Genomic DNA, 19,662 nt, shown 5'->3' on the forward strand with positions numbered 1-19,662 from the left:
AAGGGAAACAGATTAGTGTGATTGAGGCACATTAGGGCTTTTAACAAGGACCGAAATACCATTTGCATCATTGTTATCAAGGAAACATAATGGCTTGAGCACAACATTAATGGAGGAAAATATTGCCTTGCATAATTCATTTGCAAAAATTAATTGCTGCATTAAAAGATGTACCATCCCTGATGGAAAATGCAGTGCCCACGATAAGAGTTTTCCATTATGTTCACTTGTTTACCACTCATTTCATTTTGGAGGTTATTGTCATGCATAAGGTACCATAGATTGGAACAGGAAGCAGATAGATTAAATTGGGCATGTTTACAGGGTTTTATAAATTGTATTCCACACATGCTCTATTCACAGTAAACAGTAAGTTTTCTTAATAATAAATAACTTTCATTCCCATTTATTGTAGAAATGGCATTCTTTCTAAAAATGTCTCAGTTTATTCACTTTTTTAAAATATGATAGTTCTAAATTACCAGCAATGTATTTTTATGAAGTGATTAATTAATGCAAATCTTTGTGTGATGAACCATGCATGCTGTGCCTCTAGATCTCAAGAAAGCATCTGACAATGGATCTGTCTATTCCTTCAAAATTTGAAATTCGCATCGTACAACCAAAATGCTTTCCTTAATGCAGTTAAAGCCTGCCCAAAAGATAATGGCACTCATGCCAAAAGTACTGTTTGTCTAGTCTATGTAGCACTGCCTACTCTTCCATCTCCCTCTAATGCAGTAAGGCAGCTGCATGAGTGATGAAAGAGGCTGTCATCTGGAGAAAACCAGTCTTACAAGGTTAAATGCAGTCATTCAGATACTGAAGGTACCTGCCATATGTGTTCGTAATTACTGTAGCTATGGAAGAGGGTAAAGGGATGGTATGGTGAAGGAAAGTTTTTGGCTCTGGCTGCGAAGAAGAGACAAGAGCTGGGGGAACCGAGAAGCTACTTATAGTGACCATTGAAATCCAGCTGCAGGGAGCGACAGGGAGACGTCCCTGACCGCTGCCTCACCATCCTGAGATGTTCTGGGATTAAAGGGGTGAAACATCATTGAAGGACGGCTCCCAGCTGAAGACCCTGCAGCTGGTATTCAGGCACCGGTGGAGGTGCGACAGGCAGAAATGCCTTGCAGGTTTCAACATCAGCCTGTCCCTAAACTGGCGCACACTTTTTAAAATGTTTTGCATGAGTGATTTAAATATACAAAGAGACATAACCCTATTCAAAGCTGTAACCCTGTTCTGGTAATTGTAGTGACTGATTGACGGACGTAAATGTAAACACGTTTGAACACACTTTGTTCTCATCATTTTGTTGCAATAAAACATTCATTTTCTCCGCCCATTTTGACAGAGCCAGTGCGCAATTATGGCTTCTGTTATTTGTCTGTTGAACCAAATGCGACACATGTGCCACGTCAATTAAAAATTCATGCTGTGATTAAAAACAAAGCTACGCATGGCTGTTATGTTTATTCACGCATTTTAATGAATGGCTTTACAATGGGACAAAGAAGGCCAGCGCTAACGGGTTTATGAATGCAGGTAGGTGTGCCGCTCACAGCTGGAGAAGGGCCACGGTTTGTTGTCATCACTGACCCATGGTTTGCTGTTCCACTTTTCAGCTGGCATCTCTGTGTGCATCAGGCCTTGGGGACAGCCCCGAATATTGTAAGGTATCCAGAATCAACATTATAAGCATGGATATGTCACTATATGCGTCTCCTGCCTGCTGCCAATACAAAGAGCTTCCAGATACGTGTAACGGCACTGCATTACTTTGATTCCACAGCTCTGCTCTGTTCGAACAAAGCAGAAACAGCAGAAATGTTCGAGTTCAGTGTCAGCTTTAGTATTTGTTGCAAATGCTTCAGCTTTTAGGTGGATGGCCCATATACAGGAGCACATTTCAATCATCAGTAAAGAGTCTTTTCGTAGGTATGTTGTAGAGCTCTATTCACCTCTTTTCCGCATGAAGGAAACCAAAAGACAACTGAACTTAAACAAGTATGAACTAAGCCAACAAAATGACAGTCTTCTGGAAAGAAGGTGTCACATGAAAGACATTTCCTTGCCATTAAATTTTCCTGTCTATGTTTTCATTTAAATATATGCAGTCACATTGTGGTGTAATGGTTTGTGGGTATTATCCATCTACAGTGTCTCTAGGTAGTGTGTTTCTTTCTCTTCTTTTTTTTTTTTTTTTGGTGGGGGGGCGCTACATTTGTACCCACAGAAAGGTAATGTGCCAGTAGTGTAGGTAATGTGCCACCTTTGACTTACGAGTCCTGCTCATTAACCAGTATGCTACACTGCTGCCCCAACATACCAACTCGTATAAGGGTTTTTCTTTATTTTTGCCATTTTCCACATTTTAGAATAATAGTAAAGGCATCAAAACTATAAAATAACACAAATGGAATTATGCAGTGACAAAAAAGTGTTAAATCTATCTTATATTTTAGATTCTTCAAAGTAGTCAAAAAATATATTTTTTTAAATTACAATTTTTTGGAAAGAAATTCATACATAGACATCAACTTTACTATATGTACATATTTATCTAAGGAACAAATTTCAAGCATTTAAGCATAAATCTTGAGATCAAAATGTCTTTGAATGCATTTTTCCCATTATCTTAATTACATGTGTCCAAACGTTTGACTGGTACTGTACATGGATCATATGTATAAATGCTACAAATGCACACTGCCCTGGAAATGGGTGTTCTGTGTGCATCTAATTTTAGCTACACATCAGTTATCATAGGGAAATTATTCATAACCACCCAAATTCTTAGACCAATCATAAGACCTCCTCTGATTTATATTTGTGTTACATCATCTACCCCTTTGGATTTGGCAGTTTTTCTAGTCACATGACACATCTTGTCCTCATCGTCTCTCCCAGTTGTTCCATCTGGCCAGTTTTTCAGGAGGGAAGACTGACACCTAGTGATGCTGAATGCTTGAACTCGGGAAATGCTATGCAATAAATACTAAAATCTTTTCAGTGGTTTCAAATGTAGTTCAAAGCCTGTAAGTGTCGGATGATAAGAGATAGCACAAACTCAATGCAGGATCATTTGGCTTTTATACTGGATTTGTCTGCCATTGTTACAGTAGCACAGTGGTAGTTTAAGCATACTAGTATGTTAGTTCAAATTTGTGATGAATTAATTATCAATTTGATAATGAGGATTGAAACATTTCAGGGATTAGGTTAATGTTTTATAAATGAACTTCTCCTCCTGTGCAGGAAAATGCTTTTTTTTAATGTGCAACAATTACAACAGGCATTGAACAGAAAGTCCCAAAACACATTATGTTCTACCCAACAGCTTAAACTGAGCTGAACTTTATGGATTATTTTAATGATCTCCTTAGTCCCAGTCTCCAAGCAATAAAGGCTAAGTAAACATTTTCCTTTTTTATATGACGGGCTGTAATTTAGGAATGCAAACAAACACTGACTTTCATTCTTCCATCTTGCAACATTGCGTCAGTTAGTACTGTATTCCCAACACTTTCTGAAATACATGTCAGTGTGTACGTCAGTGAAAAACAGCCTGGCTTCCATGTTTCCTGTGCATGTTTGAGGCTGTGTTGGAGGATCTCTTTGGGACAGTCAGTGGTGTGTAAAATAGCCACTGAACTAGCATGCTTGGTGGCATTTCCCAGGGGGTCACCTTGTGCTCTAGTTTGAAGTTTCTGACAGCCTCCAGCATGTGAGTGTGTAGACAAGCACGCCCTGTAATGACTTATCTTGTTAGAGGACAAGGAAGCACTATTTTGTTTTAAAAGTTTGTAACTAAAAAACTAATTACAAGGAGTAAATTAATTTCATGCCATCATTTGAAATTAATTGCATTTTGAAATAACTGACTGGAAGAATGATAAGAGTAGGGGGAAAAAGTTTCAATTTAGTTGACAGTTAATCACATAGCTTTGGCTGAAGGTTACAATTTACTTGGCAGCTTTCTTAACAGTAGGCTCTTATTTATTTATTTATTTATTTATTTATTTATTTATTTATTTAAAGTAGTTAAAGAAAATCCCTGAGTAATTATGTTCTTAATTCATGACCAGCTGTTTAAATTTTATGAGCATGTGTTCACAATGGCCATGATAAAACAGAGAAATCAGTAAATGATGCATCAGGCACCAGCACTTAGCTTTCTCTCAGAGTCAAATTAGTTCCTTCAACAGCCCCTTGTCCGCCAACCCCCTCCCCCCAAAATTCCACAAACACGCGACGTGTCGCTGTTATTAGATAGCCACATAGATGTTACATTTTGCTTCTGTGGGTCAGAGGGTGTTGGAATGTTTAACTGAGGGGTCATACCACTAAAATTCCATAACCAGGCAACCACACCCTGCTGCCACACCTCATTCTACTGTCTTGTTTTTGTTAAACCGGCCCATATATATTCCTTTTTGCTGAAACCGGGAAAAACCTTTCACCTACACTGACAAAAGTGTTCAGACACTGTTGAGCATTCAGAGATTTTGCTTCTGTAGCTCCCTACCTTGCAAAGTAATTTTATTTTACTTTGCATGTACACTTTCAGTGTGAATCACTTGCTATTTGGTAATCATTGATCATAGCACATGCATATATGGGAGAGAAAGTTACCTTCCACAACTTATCTAACATGCATGCTTAAGTGTTATCTTAGCAAAGGATTGAATATACAATAAAGTATGAATATGAAATTTAAAGATACTAAATACATTGTTCAAAACCTTTACACCATTTATTGCATATGCTGTGTAAAAAAAAAGTTTTCCCTCCAAATAAGCACTGTTGCATTGCTATTGTGTGTGTGTGTGTGCTTGTGTGTGTGTGCGCACATGTTGTGGGTTGCAAACCACTCTGAAACAATGCAGTCCTGTCTTTAACATAAAATGCCTGCGAGTTGTTCATGAGACAGGTTCTCGCTCGAAAATAACCTGTTCCAAGAAATTCCAAAACTTAACCGATCTTCCCAATAAGATCAACCTAAGGAAGACACTTTCACCAACATGTCCTGGGCAAGAGTGAGTCAGTCATGTGAACAATGGTGCACTTGTTCGACGGGACATTCGTCACACAAAAACACTATTTATTTGTGAGTGTGCCGCAGCCTGTAAGCAATGTGACTTCAGCTCAGGTATCTGGTACAACATCTGTAGAATGTAAAAACAGGCACAAACGTTCTGAGTCAGGGAGGGAATGCTCTCTCAAGGTCACCATCTTGTGCAACCCTGTTTTAACCAACAGTTTACTTAACCCTCTGTTATACAACAGGGCAATGACACCTGCAGCAACCAGTATGGCACAAGTGCTAGCATGAAGAGTTGCATGAGATACCTCTCTGAGTTGTCAGAGAAAGAGTGTACGGTTTTAGAAAGAAAACAAACGAGAAACGCTTTTTCTGACAGTCTCTAAAACGGCACTGTGAATGTTAGAGCAATCCTTCCTTTGGCAGAACAAACCACGTTTATCAACATTTCTGATAAGATGGATTACACATAGTGTATTTGTTTCTACAAGTTTGCTAGTGTGACAGAGCATCTCTAATACAGCAAATGGCACATGCCCCCAGAAGGCATGAAAATGCATGTGAAAATGCAATCTTCATTCACTCCTGTTAAAAAAATACAAACACCCTAAATTCCTTCACATTCAAACCAGCACACACAATTATATGCAATACTTTATACAGAAAAAAAAATACATTTTCTTGGCAGATCCCAGAAGACCACTTAAGGAGGTGAGCATATGATTGCAGTGCGTCGATATCACGGTGTCAGTTTGCATGGTTAATGAAAAATTTTGAAAAGCAATACTTCTGGCACTGAGTATCATCCAATGTCCATTAAAGGCACTGCCCCACTTAGGGTTTCACAGTTATTGACTCTATATAAAAACATTTCAAAAACTAATTTCAAATAACAAACTATTCAGTTCAAGGACAAAGCAGTAGAAAAGGCACTTTGCATTAAATGTAACTAACTATACATCCCCAGAAATTATACTGATTTTCATATCCATTAGTTTCACTTAGAGGTTTGGCACATTGAACATATACAATGCATCTATTGCAACTTCACACATGCATGTACAAAATATTAGGACTTTTAAATCATATAAGGGGCAAGTAAAAGAGCCCAGGGCTGTGGTTTTGTTCTGGTTTTGTTCATAACTGGTGAATGATTGCGCATTCACACCCACAAGAAAAGAAATATGGGCTAGCCCTGTAATATACTCATTCATGAAAATCGACCACAACACACTCAAAACACTGTGCAGTGTGAGCCTCTGTCTTTTCGTAGCCGTTTCTACCTTCGGTAGGGTATTAATACAATGGACTACTCTGAGAGGGTATTTTTACCCTGGGTACATTGTTAATACAACACAGTGAGTTTTGGTTGTCTCTGAGTGTTTTTCACTCCACTTACAGTATTAAACCAATAGAGCAAAGACTGCATCTGTGAGGGCCCTCATTTCTCAGCACAGACTTCGGCCAGCGTTCTGAACTTGGGTCCCAGGGTGTCTAAGAAGGCCAGGTCCTCATCCCCCCCCTGGTCGCTGCAGCACCCCACAGAGCCGGCCGGAGAACCCACTCCCTCGTAGCCATATGTGTGGAGGAGGTCGTCCGCAAAGCGCCCCTCCTCCTCCGTCACGAAGAAAGTCAATTTCTGGTGGCATAAGGGTAAAAGGTTATCAAGATATTAGCACTCACAGTCAAGGCAATGGGGAAATGTAACTCAGTACCCACTAACATTGGACAATACACAAGTTTCACAATTTTGAAATCAAGACTAAAAGTAGACCAACACACTAACACTTTCCTTTGTTATGGTTACTAGCACGTGATAAATCTAATGTTGTCTTTTTTCCTTCCATTCTTGTTGCATATTATGCTGGTATGTTATGCTTCCTACTTGCAATGTATTTTAATGGTTTAATGTGCTTTCTGCCCAGGGCCTGCAGATGAAAATCAGCTACATACCTAACTCTGGTGCAAATAATGTATTGTGCATGGACCGTGTTGAATAAACTAATAAACTAAACTACACATACATACCTGAAAGCCAATTTCAAAAAAATATATGCAACTGGAATCACGTAATGTGTGGGACTAGGGACTGCAGACTATAAGATCTCAGAAATATCCTGAAGTGTAATATACTTATTGTATGATAACAAATAGCTATAGATGTAATACAATACATCATATATTCTTAGTTACATTAACGACTTGATGTCAATGATTCTTAATCAGCTGGAAAAGGACATCACCTTTTTCACTCAGCATCCACAGACAGATGTCGATAAAGAGTGTTGCAGCTGCCTTACCTTGTCTAGATATAAGCCGTTGGTCTTCCAGGTATCCAGAGAGGAAAATTCAGAGTATTTAAGCTGTCCTCCTTCGGCGTAGGTGGCGCCACTGTAATGCCCCGAGCTGTAAACATTCTGAGAGTCTGTCATGATGAAATCCCTGCCAGAGGTTTTATAGATACTCTGCTGCGTGCTCTGCTCCAGGGTCTGCTGCCTTCTGAGCGTGCCCGAAGTCAAGGTTCCCTGTCTGTCGATGAAGGCCCCCTTCAGAGAGTTGTCCACCGCGGTGGTCGGCACGATTACAATGTTGCTGCTCTTCTGAGGGAGAAACAAGACTACAAATGAGAACTTAAAACCATGTGAGTACCTCATTATGCATTACAGTACTGGCATGTAGTAGACGCTCCTAGCCAGAGAGACCTACATCGGGTATAGTTTTCTTTACAATGTTATCCATTTACACAGCTGGATATTTACTGAAGGGTAACTACCTGGCCCAATGGGTACAGCAGCAGTGCCCCAGCAGGGAATCAAACCAACAACCTTTCAGTTACGAGCCCTGTTCCTTAACCACTACGCTACACCACTACACATATACTTATGCAGGCATTTGTTTTTGTTAAGAACGGCTGTGGTAGACGCATTATTAGCCATTTAACTTTCTTTTTGTTTATACTTGAGGACGAATGCAGGGGACTGTTCTCACCCCTTCCTCTCCCGGAGCCTCTGTGTTGGATTTCAAAAGCATACCAATGCTTGAGTCATCAAGATATATTTTCTCTTTCTCTGTAGTGCAGGCAAATGTGAAGAAAATACCTTTAAGAGAAAATAAAAGCAAACAATCAAATACATTTACATTTTGCTCAGCAGGCAGAGCAAGCTACATAGCCTGCCCTTTTTATATGTAATCCATTTATGTAGCTGGACATTTACTGAGGCCTTGCCCAGTGGTACAGCAGTAGTGACCCACCATGTGAATTATACTGGTAACCTTTTGTTTTATTTATTAAGGTCCTTGAGCACTATGTCACTCTGCTACCCTTCATTTAGAGGTTTCAAAAACGTTTTAGAGGTTAAAACTGCATCATAATCTAATGTACTGTGAGCACTGGAAAGTTAGCATTCAAATGATTGGGTAGCAATAAAAGATATCCTGTGCTTGTCAGACCCTGATGGTTATTGTTTGCTAGTCTGAACACAAGAAAAAAACGTACAGTAGTCCCCCCTTATCTGCGGGGGATATGTTCCAAGACCCCCAGCAGATGCCTGATACCGAGGATAGTACCAAACTCTATATATACTTTATATATATATACTATATATATGTTTTTTCCTATACTTAAGTGACTAACGGGCAGGTAGCGTACGCAACGTGGATACGCTGGGCAAAGGGATGATTCACGTCCCGGGCAGGACAGCATGAGATTTCATCACGCTACTCAGAACGGCACGCAATTTAAAACTTATGAATTGTTTATTTCTGGAATCATCCATTTAATATTTTTGGACCGCGGTTGACCGCGAGGCAACTGAAACCGCAGACAGCGAAAGCGCGGATAAGGGGGGACATCTTTGCATTGAAGGAGGTATTACACGTAACGTGAGGAGAGAGCGGTAGAGAACAGGAACTTACAAAGCAGCAGTAATAAAGCCAATGCCAGCAAAATGGCAAGGATCCCCCACACGCCCAGAGCCGTTGAGCTCTGCTGAGCAACACACTCCCCGCCGCTGCACTGGCAGATCCGCACCATCACCGTCTGGACTTTCCCCAAGCTCTGCAGGTCCTTCACCAACAGGGGAATGGTGTACTGCCCTGTCGGGAGGTCCCTGGTTTGTTCAAGCACCACGGAGGTCTCTGGAGGCAGAGTACGTTAGATGTACGTTAGATCAGGTCTGTGAAGTCCAGTGCATGAAGACACAAAGGTTCAGCATCACCACATGCAGAGATAGCATACTTGGGTAAATTCAGCTGGCCAGTACATAGTATTGGACTATGCCACTATTCCAACAGGAGTAACTTTGCTGAATCAAATAGCCATGAGGTATACTGAATCATAGTTACGAGGATTATTGTGGTTTGTTATGCGGTTCCTCCAGCGAACATTAGGAGAATGTTATGAATGTTCCATGGAGCAGCTTAACAGAAACAACAAAATGTGAAGAGCAGTGTTATTTAAAATGGGAGGTTTTGAATGCATTTTAAAAAAAGCATGAATCAGCACAATGGGTTGAGTTACAAACCCACTTCACCCCTTCACAGAAAAAGACTATACTGTGTTCCACAAATGGGGGCGGTGAGAGGGAGTATCATTTCCTATGACTACATCCTCATTCCATTGCTGTTAAAATAATGTCATACCTTTAATGTCTTTTAGCTTCCATTTCCCATCATGACCATCTCCAAGTTCAAAGGTGAAGGGACCAGAAAAGGGGTGTTGATCCTTGTCCTCAGCCTCCACCAGCACTGAGCCTGTCTCACCATCCTTTTCACAAAGTATCATGTCTTTCACCGGGATATTGGGTTCATTGTCATTCAGATCCTCAATCTGAATCAGCACAGTCCCAGTGCCTGTTTTTGAACCTGAAAAAAGCAGTTTATTTTGAATGGCACCGCCACATTTTTCTGCAATACAATAATGTCACTTCCAGCAGGTCTAGTCTTAAAGCATTCCCACTTAATCCAGAGGCACTGTAAAACATACTATTTCCAATGCAGTTATGTAACACAGCACACAACCCTTTGTACACAAAACTAACTGACATTTGCAGAGACAGAAAGAGGAGTTCAGGTATTTTAGCAGAGCAATGTCCATCCCCCATAATAATGTGTAGCTTCAGGTGAGGAAACAGTTAGCTTTGCATTCTGACACATCTACTGCTCATATGAGGTATGCAGACCTCAAGACTCCACACTGTCTGACTTGCGGCGTATCTAAAAGATGATTACCGCGCTGCCACACCTCTGCTTAAAGGAGCAAGGGCGTGTCTACAGTGTGAGGTAGGGGCAAGGCGGGAAGAATGTGCTCTGAAATTATGTCATCCGTTTTCTGAGGTATTCAGATTTTTTTTTAAATGTACTTACTCTGATCGACCGCTTTCACCGTGATGTTATACATGTTGTCCGTTACAAAGGGAGATTCTCTGTCCACTGCGCTTATGACTGTCAGACCTCCTGTGGTTTCGTTTACATTAATCCACGAGGCAGGGTCTGACAACTTAAAATACCTGAATGAGGAAAGAAGACAGGATAAGTGAAAAGCTGCAGAATATGTCACTTTGTATAGTATATGTAAAATTGAGAAGAGCTTAATGGAGACCTCATTAATAAGTACTTCAAAGGTACAACAGAGTTCAAGTCAAATATAAGTCTTTGCTTATACACTACACATCACAGACAGAAAACATATACCAGCACATTTAAATTAAAAATTATGGTAATAAACAATGTACTACTGCTTTTAAAAGATCATGTGACTTCTATCCATCTATAATAAAACCTAAATATTTACTATTTTACTATGTTTTCATGTGTTTTCCACATTAATTTACCTTGAAAAACATGACATATCAAAAAGACATACTTTATGCCTTTGCTGCTTTTCGTTTCCGGGTCAACAGCTGTGTAGGTCCCGATCAGCGTCCCATTGGCCACGTCCTCCTTCACACGGAGGAGCAGGGTTGGGGTTGTGAACTCCGGGCCTTCATCCTCGTCTCCCACGGTGACATCCACCGGGATCGAGGCCCAGGTGGCTTTGGTGCCCACGAGAGGGGCCTCGTTCTGGGCCGACACCTCCAGTAGGACGTTCTTGCTGATCTCGTGATCCAGAGGCTGGGACAGGGAGAGTGAGGGGGAGAGAAGGCGGGGCAGAGGATGTTGGAATCGCACGGCTTCATCAAGCAGTTTAAAGAGATTTCCGAGAGGCACATTCCATTCCCGCCTTCCTCGGGAGCGTGCGGCATAATCAAAATTTCAGCCACGGGTGCATCAAATAGCAGGCGGATGCTTCACTCTGCTATTAATAGTGCTGCCCTCCCTTTATCGCTGCACCATGGAGACCATCACCCCGGAGCTCCAAAGTAAAATTTCATTTAGGAGTACTCCATGCAGCTGCTTGAGAGGGCTACTGAAGTAAGGCTTAAATAACACTGCAAAAAATGCTGTTATGGTGATACTGGCCAGTGAATAATACGGCTTGATACAAAGAAGACCATCTTAAGAGGACAGCTTTTACAAGCAAGTACAGTACCAAATGTTTGGACACACTTGATTAAGATTATGGGAAAAATGCATTCAAAGACATTTTGAATCCTAAAGACTGCTAAAAATGCTCGAAATTTGTTTCTTAGACAAACAGTGAAGTCTTATTTCATAGTTTTGATGTCTTTACTATTATTCTAAATTGTGGAAAATAGTAAAAAAAAAGAATAAAAGTGGCATCCAAACTTTTGAGTGGGACTATATTTTGTGGCAGGGTATTGTTTTTATGCTTCAAAACAATGCATCTGCTCTTGTAATCTGGAAGAAATTATGACATTTATTATTACGACATGTATTATCAGAAATTATGACTTACTAGGGTCAATTCTGTCATAACGATGCATAAACCTCATTCAATCACAGAAGAAGATTTATTATATGTGTATTACATGCGACGCCAAAGAGGCAGATTCTTTGGCGTCGCGGTCAGAGTTGCATGGTTGGTACCCCGTAGACCTGGATTGACCATTTGCACACCTCACAAAATTCGGATCTGTTCCGCACACGCCAGAGTTTCCCTCACCTTAACGACATAGAGAAGTCCCTCGTTAGTGTTGGGATCCGTGTCAATCCTGAAGTTCCCGTTTTCATTCCCCTTGCTGATCACAAACACGGCGTTCCAGTTTGGCGTCTTCTCGACGTCCTTGTCATCCACTGGGATTCTGAGGATTAAGACGTCCGCTTGATTTTCTTTGATCTTTGCAGCATACTGTCAGAGAGACATACGCTCAAGGTCAGAAAAAATGAAAAGGGGTCGGGAACATGAGGGCACTAAGATATTGTGAAAGCTGCAAAATCATTCCATTTATGCATTTATGTATTTTTTTCATAAAAATAAACTATGCATTTAAGGTATTGATTGATTGATTACATACAGTTTTGATTGACTGATCATTCATGACTGGTCACGACACGCTCAAGTGACACTCATGGTTGCATAAGATTACATCAGCTCATTAGTCAGCCTGGTGAAAATCAAAAAGGAGGCACCCATAAATGCCTTTGTACAATCCCTCTGAGATTTAACAAAGTCAACAAACTCTCACTCAAAGAGACTATGAGTTAAACCAATTCAAAAATGGTGAGAAATAGTTTAGCTTTCCTAGCAATGAACAGCTCAGATTGTAAGGGTGTGCTGACTCAGTACAGCCTCAAATGGACCAAATGCCACAATGACAGTGTTGTCTTAATGAGCAAGGAATTGTAGTTTTTCTATTTGTCTGTCTGTTGGTTCACCAGGCTTTGCATCATCACCTCTCTGAGAATGAAATGGTGTAAGCACATATGCAACAGTCAAAGTCTCTTGAGTGAATCACAGCCATGAATGACGATTTAATCAAACCTGAGGCCACCAAAATTAAATATCACATACAAAATCCAAAATTAATGTGCTTCTCTGAAACCACACGTGTATAAAAAGAATGAAAGGTTTTTTCTGGCACTCAGCATTGCAAACAAGTGGAGTATCATTCTGTCCTTAAAACACAAGTGCACATGCTCTACTAAATAAGACTTGCTTAAGAGGCATGACAGGTATTTCCACAGATACATTAGACAAACACAGCATGCAACCTTGATCTGTTCGAAGACTCTCCTTTTTTGCTTTTGTGCTTAGTTATATTCCTCAGGGTAATTCATCACGGAAACCACATCTACGTCAAAGGTGGAGAATCTCATATAGATTTGCATTCCACTTAGCTACATATTGACATCTGGGATTAAAAAAGCAAGTCAACCTCAAGACAAAATTTGTATGTACATTATGTGCTTCAATGTGTATGTACATTAAGTGCTTCAATTTGGTTCGGAGAAAACCAGCATGATCTGCTCCTCTGAGGCCCTGCAGCTACCTATTTCTCATTTAGTTTGAAAGGGGACAGTCTTTTATCCAACATTTTGTAAGCAACTACCTGAGAGACCTTCAGGCAGTGTGCTGGCTCTGGAAAACCTGTTTTTGTGCCTGGATTTCATAACAAAAGGCACAAAGATCAGTTTGTAGTTCTTTGCAACACAAGGAAACACATAAGACTGAGAAAACAAGGCTTGTGCGACGCATGTGAAGGGTATATTTCCCCAATGACCCTCAATGACACTTGACATGCATTCTACTGCAAATAATACATACCATTGTCCCAAATAACTGAGCACACAAGCACTACTTGTCTCCTAAACCACTAATTAAATTAATGTAAATTTAGCTGAAATTAATGCAAATGATTATGTACCGCTGTCTCTCTGAAAGTAGGTGGGTTGTCGTTTATGTCTCTTAATGAAATCGTTGCCGTTCCTGTGCTGGAGAGGCCGTTGTCTGCACCCTTCATGTCTTTGATCTGTACCGTAACCAAGTGTTTGTCCTGTACCTGCAATACAGCACACAGGACCAACACTGAATTAACACTGTCCTTCACCTGTTCAACATGTCAGATAATGACAATTTCTTAACACTAACATCGATCTTATTTGAATTTGGTCATTTTGGTCACACACACTCCATCATAAAGAATAATTAAGCAACAATAATGGCATAGAAAGCATAAAATTGCAAATTTTCAAAAATAAGTGTGCAGCATCTATCTGTACATAAGCATAATAATGCATAACTAAATGAGACTAAACAGATGCAATGCAAGAAGAATATTAAAAAAAACATCCTTACCTCCCTGTCAAGAGCTGCTGTTTTTGTGGTAATGACTCCAGTTGCAGAGTGAATGAGGAACAGGTCAGCTCCAGTGAGGAGCGTGTATTTGATCTTTGTGTGATCAGTCTCCGGATCATCTCTGTCGGTGGCGTTTATTTTCCCAATTAGAGTTCCTGCATGGAGTAAGAGAAAAGGTCCATCACTTTTTTAAAGAGCTATAAATAAAGCATACCCTATCTAGACCAAAGACCTGGTGTCACAATTAGCATAAGGAAGATGCACCTGAATATTGATGCTGAGTTTATCACTGCTCCCGCAATGAATGTATTAATTTGCTCTCACCTGTGCTGCATTGTTCCATCACAGAGAACTGAAGCGACCCAGAGAACTCTGGGGCATTGTCATTCTCATCCTCCACATTAACTGTTAGGGGAAGTGGTAGATCCGTCTGCTTATGAGTGCGCCTGTCAAACACTTTCGCCTGAAACTGGGAAAACACACAATGTATTAATCACATTCATCATCCAGTTGTTTGCCGCATGCCACAGACTTTTGCAAAATTAATGTAAACACACTCACTATGAATTGTGCATACTGTTCGCGGTCAACGGGCCTGTGTACTTTAAGCATTCCTGTTTCAGAATTGACAGAGAACAGACCAATAGGGGGCTCGGTGACCCCTGGCCCACTGATCCTGTAGTAAACGGAATAATTCACGGAGGAGTCAGAGGCCACCTGTCAAAAGAAGAAATCGTGACTACAAGAATAATTCCGAGAATCACATAGCAATTCCAGATGAATGCACTTGAACTCAATATCCCAACAATTATATGACAGGTTTGTAGTGGTGGAAAATCACTAATAATAACAATAACACCCCAAAACCCAATTATCTACAGTAGTGCAGTGTCCTTGTCATTTTAAATATCAGAGAACTTTTCTGTGTCAGCACTACTTTATTCAAGGATAACACAATCAGTGTGATATTTCCATGCTTGACAGAATAGGTTAAACCAGTTCAAGAATCCCCTGCCACACATTAAGTCAAAATGTTTAACTTCATTGTTACTTTTCATCACTGCCCACAACACCAGCAGAAACAATAGCAGTATCCATCTTTCATAGACAGTTACCAAATCAATTTCCTTTGGAAAAGGAGGAACATCATTTTCTTTTATGTTGAAGGGCAGCATACTCCAACGTCTTTTAGTGCGTCTCCGGCCTTTGCTCTTCTTTAAAGGAAAAGGAAGAATCCATTCACAATGGGTGAAAATATAAAGATAAAAGATCAAGAGGAAGCACAATTATTCTTGAACCGATGTCACAAAATCATTAGTGTCTTGCATTGGCCTTCCTACCTCGACAAGGTTAACATCCACTTTTTTGATCTGGTCACTCTGATCATGGATGAAAACTGAGAAGGTCTTCTCTCTGAGAGGTACCGCAGCCACGCTGAGCGTGATGACATTCCCGTCTGTTTGTGCACTGAAGTCTGAATTGCTCGTTGTGACCTGCACCACCTTGATGTCACAAGGATCCAGATCGACTACAAACATCAAATTGAATGGATTACAACAATATTAATACTTGGCATCCAATGCCATTTAGTTCTGGCATCAAGGGACTATATTACAAATTACTCACAATATAATGTACTTTATTAACAAAGACTTAAAAACAAAGAGAATGAAAGTGAAAAACTTGTCCATAATGTTTAACAGCCTGGAAAAGGGCCACTACTAAAGGAAGAAGAGAACTCAAGCATGTTGTGTTGAACAGACTAGGCAATTTTGGATTTCCAGGAGTTTCCGGAACAGAACAAAAAGCAGTAATTCCTACATATTTTGGCTGGAGCACCACAGTGGAGTGGCGGCTGCAGGTTTGAATCCTGAGCTGGAATCTACAGCTGTGCACATTAATTACATTCTGAACCTGCCCCTTAGCAAGGACCCAGCTGAATTCAGAGGAGCGACATGCAATAATTTAAATGACAAATGTTTCCCCATATGGCAGTTTGTGCTGAGCAAATAAATGTTCCGAAGTTCAACCGTGGTACTCTACCTTTCAAAAACACATAGCCAACCGTTAGGACCTCCGGTAGTTGCTCCTCAATGGAATGTGGAATGCAAGACTCGGCACATCCAAACATCACCTTAAAGAAGGAGCGAATGGTTTCAACCTGCTTGGTCCTATCACTCCTTTCTTATATATGATGAATGAGACCATTTTTAAACCTTTGAGCAAAAGGCAATATATGTCTATCAAACACATACCCAAAATGTGTACCTTAACCTTACCCACCTGGACATTAAAAAACTTCAATAATGGAGTTCCCTCTCTTGTTAAAACCCCTCTGTTGTTTGTTTACAGGTCTTGTTGGAAAGGGGTGTCAACTAGTTATTCAATTAATTTTTATAGGCCCCAACTAATTATAATCAAGTTTAAAAGTAATATGTATTTGTACTTTGTTTGTAAGGGACATATACAGACAGAGATGCTTTTTAGATATATGTTTTATCTTTCACTTGTGCAAATACGCTTTCAGTGATATTACTCTATCTGAGAGGCAGTTTAACAGATAACAGTATATTCATGCCAAATACGAAAAGCAATTTAAGCTAAAGCTCAGTCACGTTAATAGCTAGGAAGAAAACTCAGAATGAATAAGCGCACTCCAGAATCCGAGGACAATGCGCTTAGGACATGATGGAGGGCCCTCAACCTAAAGCCAAATAGCTGAAAGGACCTTGTGCCTAAAAAGACATGTTCCTCTGTCTACAGTGACTGAAATATTGTACACAATCACGAAAAAGCATAATCAAAAAAATCAGATCAACATTTCATTTCAAGCATATTCAAAAAAAGTTATTTACTAAAATAACCCATTAGACAAAAATCTAATAACAGTAGCTAAATTCAACTCGGAAATTAAGTTTTAAAATATTTTTCCAGCAACAAATCATGTGTCAGATCATAGGGATAGCGGTTTAAAACCTTGGACAAACATTAATATCTTAATTTCTCTAATCTCTGAACAGCATTCTACACTGTCAGCAGAAAATGTCTTTGAAACCGTTTCAGCTGCTTAAAACGTTGTGTTCATGTGATTTTGCCTCTCCATTCACATGAACAGTTCTACGTTAATACTCTTAAATGAGATCTTGCTTTTAAACTTTTCCCAGAATGAGCTTCTCGTCACATGCAAAAAATATATATAGGCAGTTTCCAGTTTTTACAATATTTACAGCCAGTTTTACTTACGTATTCGTTGGCCTACGTATTATATAAGAGCCTTTACAGAGTAATAAAGTTAATCACTTACCACAGAAAAGAATCCAGTAATGAGAAGCAAGCCTTGGGCCATGTTTGGCGCGTTGTATTAGATAATTTATGGACTAACGGCGTTTATGGGAAAAAAAAAAAAATCAAACTGCAATTTCAATTGCAATATCACCACACCACAGAGCGCGCGAGACAATTAAAAGGCGAAAGTTGACATAAAGGCTTTGGGTGCGGTGAAAATGATGAGGCTTAGGGCTTCAGCGCATTGCGATATCCCCTTTACCCTCACACCGCGAAGGTGTGTCGCCTGTATTGTTCTGTCGTGTGTTTAGGAATGCAATCCGTCTGTTTGCGAAGGCCATCCACCTGACCGGTTTGTACTCTGTTTCACCCTGTTTCGTGACTCCTCCTTCCGAAGAAGCCCACCCTCTGCTCACTCTGTGTGTGTGCGTGTGTGTGTGTGTGTGTGTAAGCGAGTGAGTGAGTGATAAGGCGAGAGAGATAAAGGGAGGGGGCTATAGAGGAAAAAGTACATTCTTTTCATGTGCGCGGTGGTATTTTTTTTTTTTTTTTTCTGATTTAAAAAGTCGGCGCTGACGGAGCTGCTAGAGAAATGTATGCAAATATAAGCAACTATATGTGTGTGTGTGTTATATATTAATGCTTTTAATACTATTAATAACTTATTTATAGTACTTCAGTTCCATGCGAGGCGGCAGTGTAGCATAGTGATTAAGGAGCAATATCCAGCTGTATACATGGATAACATTGTAAAAGCCTGTAATTTATCTGGATAATGTAATGATAAAGAGGAGTAATGGTCAATTTAATTTCGTGTTGAAAATCGCATTTTACAGAATGTCTGTACATATTTAAATTCTGATAAGGAATTCATGTGAATAGGTTGTTGGCATAGATGTTGTCATAGTCACACGACAGTCATTCAAAATAAGTCTGAGTCAGTGTGTACGATAATGGCCTCATATTTCTGTCATCGATGATAACCATCACCAGACATATGAGTCAAAAAGTCCAACATCTGCTTTCTCACCAAAAGCTTACTACGGCTGTAGTGTTAGTGCGGCATTTCCTGATCATACATACGCGTGTATTCTGCTTATGCCACTGACAGCAACGAGTACTTAAACAGTGCAATTAATGTTTAACGAGTTATTAAATAGTTCAAATGAATCCTTTGGCAAAAGGGAAAATAATTCTGCAAGTAAATGAATCATTCATTCAATTTATTAATTGAATCATTAATTGTCTGTTTATTAGTTAATGTTCAACCTTTTATCTCACAAAAAGTAGCACTGCCCTAAAGCTGGTAGTTATGGCCAGAGTATTTTGGTTTGGTTTTAACTAGGTTCTAATTTGGTTAATGGGATAAGACCTGTGTATGTAGTGCATATGTTTTGTTTCAGCATACAGTGTAAAACTTTACCTTTTTTCCTAGCTGGACCAAATGGCCAAATCATATGCTTATTTAAGTCTAAGTATGGGCAAGTTCATGACACAACATGGGCGTGAACAGGGCACTGTACTCAATAAGCTTTTTGTTCTTTTTTAACCTTTCAAAGGTGCACCACAGCAGGTGGAAGACTCATTGGCCTCTTGGCAAGCATGCCAAACAAGAATGCTGATCATTTGCAGGTACACAGCCTGAAGTGTGGGAGGGTAGGTCCAGTGCGATGAGCTCACTGTCCCGCTGGCTTTAAAAGCTGATAAGGAACAAATGCCTCAGAGAGGTTGAGTCAGGAATGCAGACAGGAACACTCTCTGCACCACAGTCTGCCCTGCAGAGGAGAGGTTGTAAACAGACCTGGGAGATATATTTTACAAATCAGGTGCATATATTTAGGACTTATGTACGTATAGACTGGCCCGGCACTCTTTATGAAGGGTGACCTATGAAGCAGATGCAATGTGGACACAGTCTGAAATGCAACTGCCTAAACAAAACACCAGCAAAAAATAAATACATGACCTAGAACAGGGTTCATACTGGTATTGCCTCATTGCTATTTATCCTTTATGTAAGCAGTAGGGCAGACTGATAGTTCATTTCTGTTTTACATGGATGATCTGGGGCATCAATGTTGGATGGGAAAGAGAATGGCTGTGCAGATGATCAAGAGTAGGAGGGGATGGT

The 19,662-nt window shown here is 40.1% G+C and overlaps 1 protein-coding gene across 1 annotated transcript; it reads right to left on the bottom strand.

Moving 5' to 3' along the window:
• Positions 1–4,802: 4,802 nt before the first annotated feature.
• Positions 4,803–17,863, bottom strand: dsc2l (desmocollin 2 like). Its single transcript, XM_036522714.1, has 16 exons — positions 17,551–17,863; positions 16,290–16,380; positions 15,587–15,774; positions 15,362–15,460; positions 14,808–14,963; positions 14,571–14,715; positions 14,247–14,401; positions 13,816–13,950; positions 12,114–12,299; positions 10,914–11,161; positions 10,415–10,557; positions 9,692–9,913; positions 8,966–9,187; positions 8,039–8,148; positions 7,351–7,650; positions 4,803–6,689 (listed from the first exon to the last, which is right to left on the bottom strand). Exons 1-16 carry the CDS (start codon positions 17,590–17,592, stop codon positions 6,492–6,494), a joined length of 2,640 nt encoding a protein of 879 aa, XP_036378607.1. The 5' UTR covers positions 17,593–17,863; the 3' UTR covers positions 4,803–6,491.
• Between the last annotated feature and the right edge of the window lie 1,799 nt (positions 17,864–19,662).

This window comes from Megalops cyprinoides, chromosome 2 (assembly GCF_013368585.1).
Source record: "Megalops cyprinoides isolate fMegCyp1 chromosome 2, fMegCyp1.pri, whole genome shotgun sequence".
Taxonomy (NCBI): domain Eukaryota; kingdom Metazoa; phylum Chordata; class Actinopteri; order Elopiformes; family Megalopidae; genus Megalops; species Megalops cyprinoides.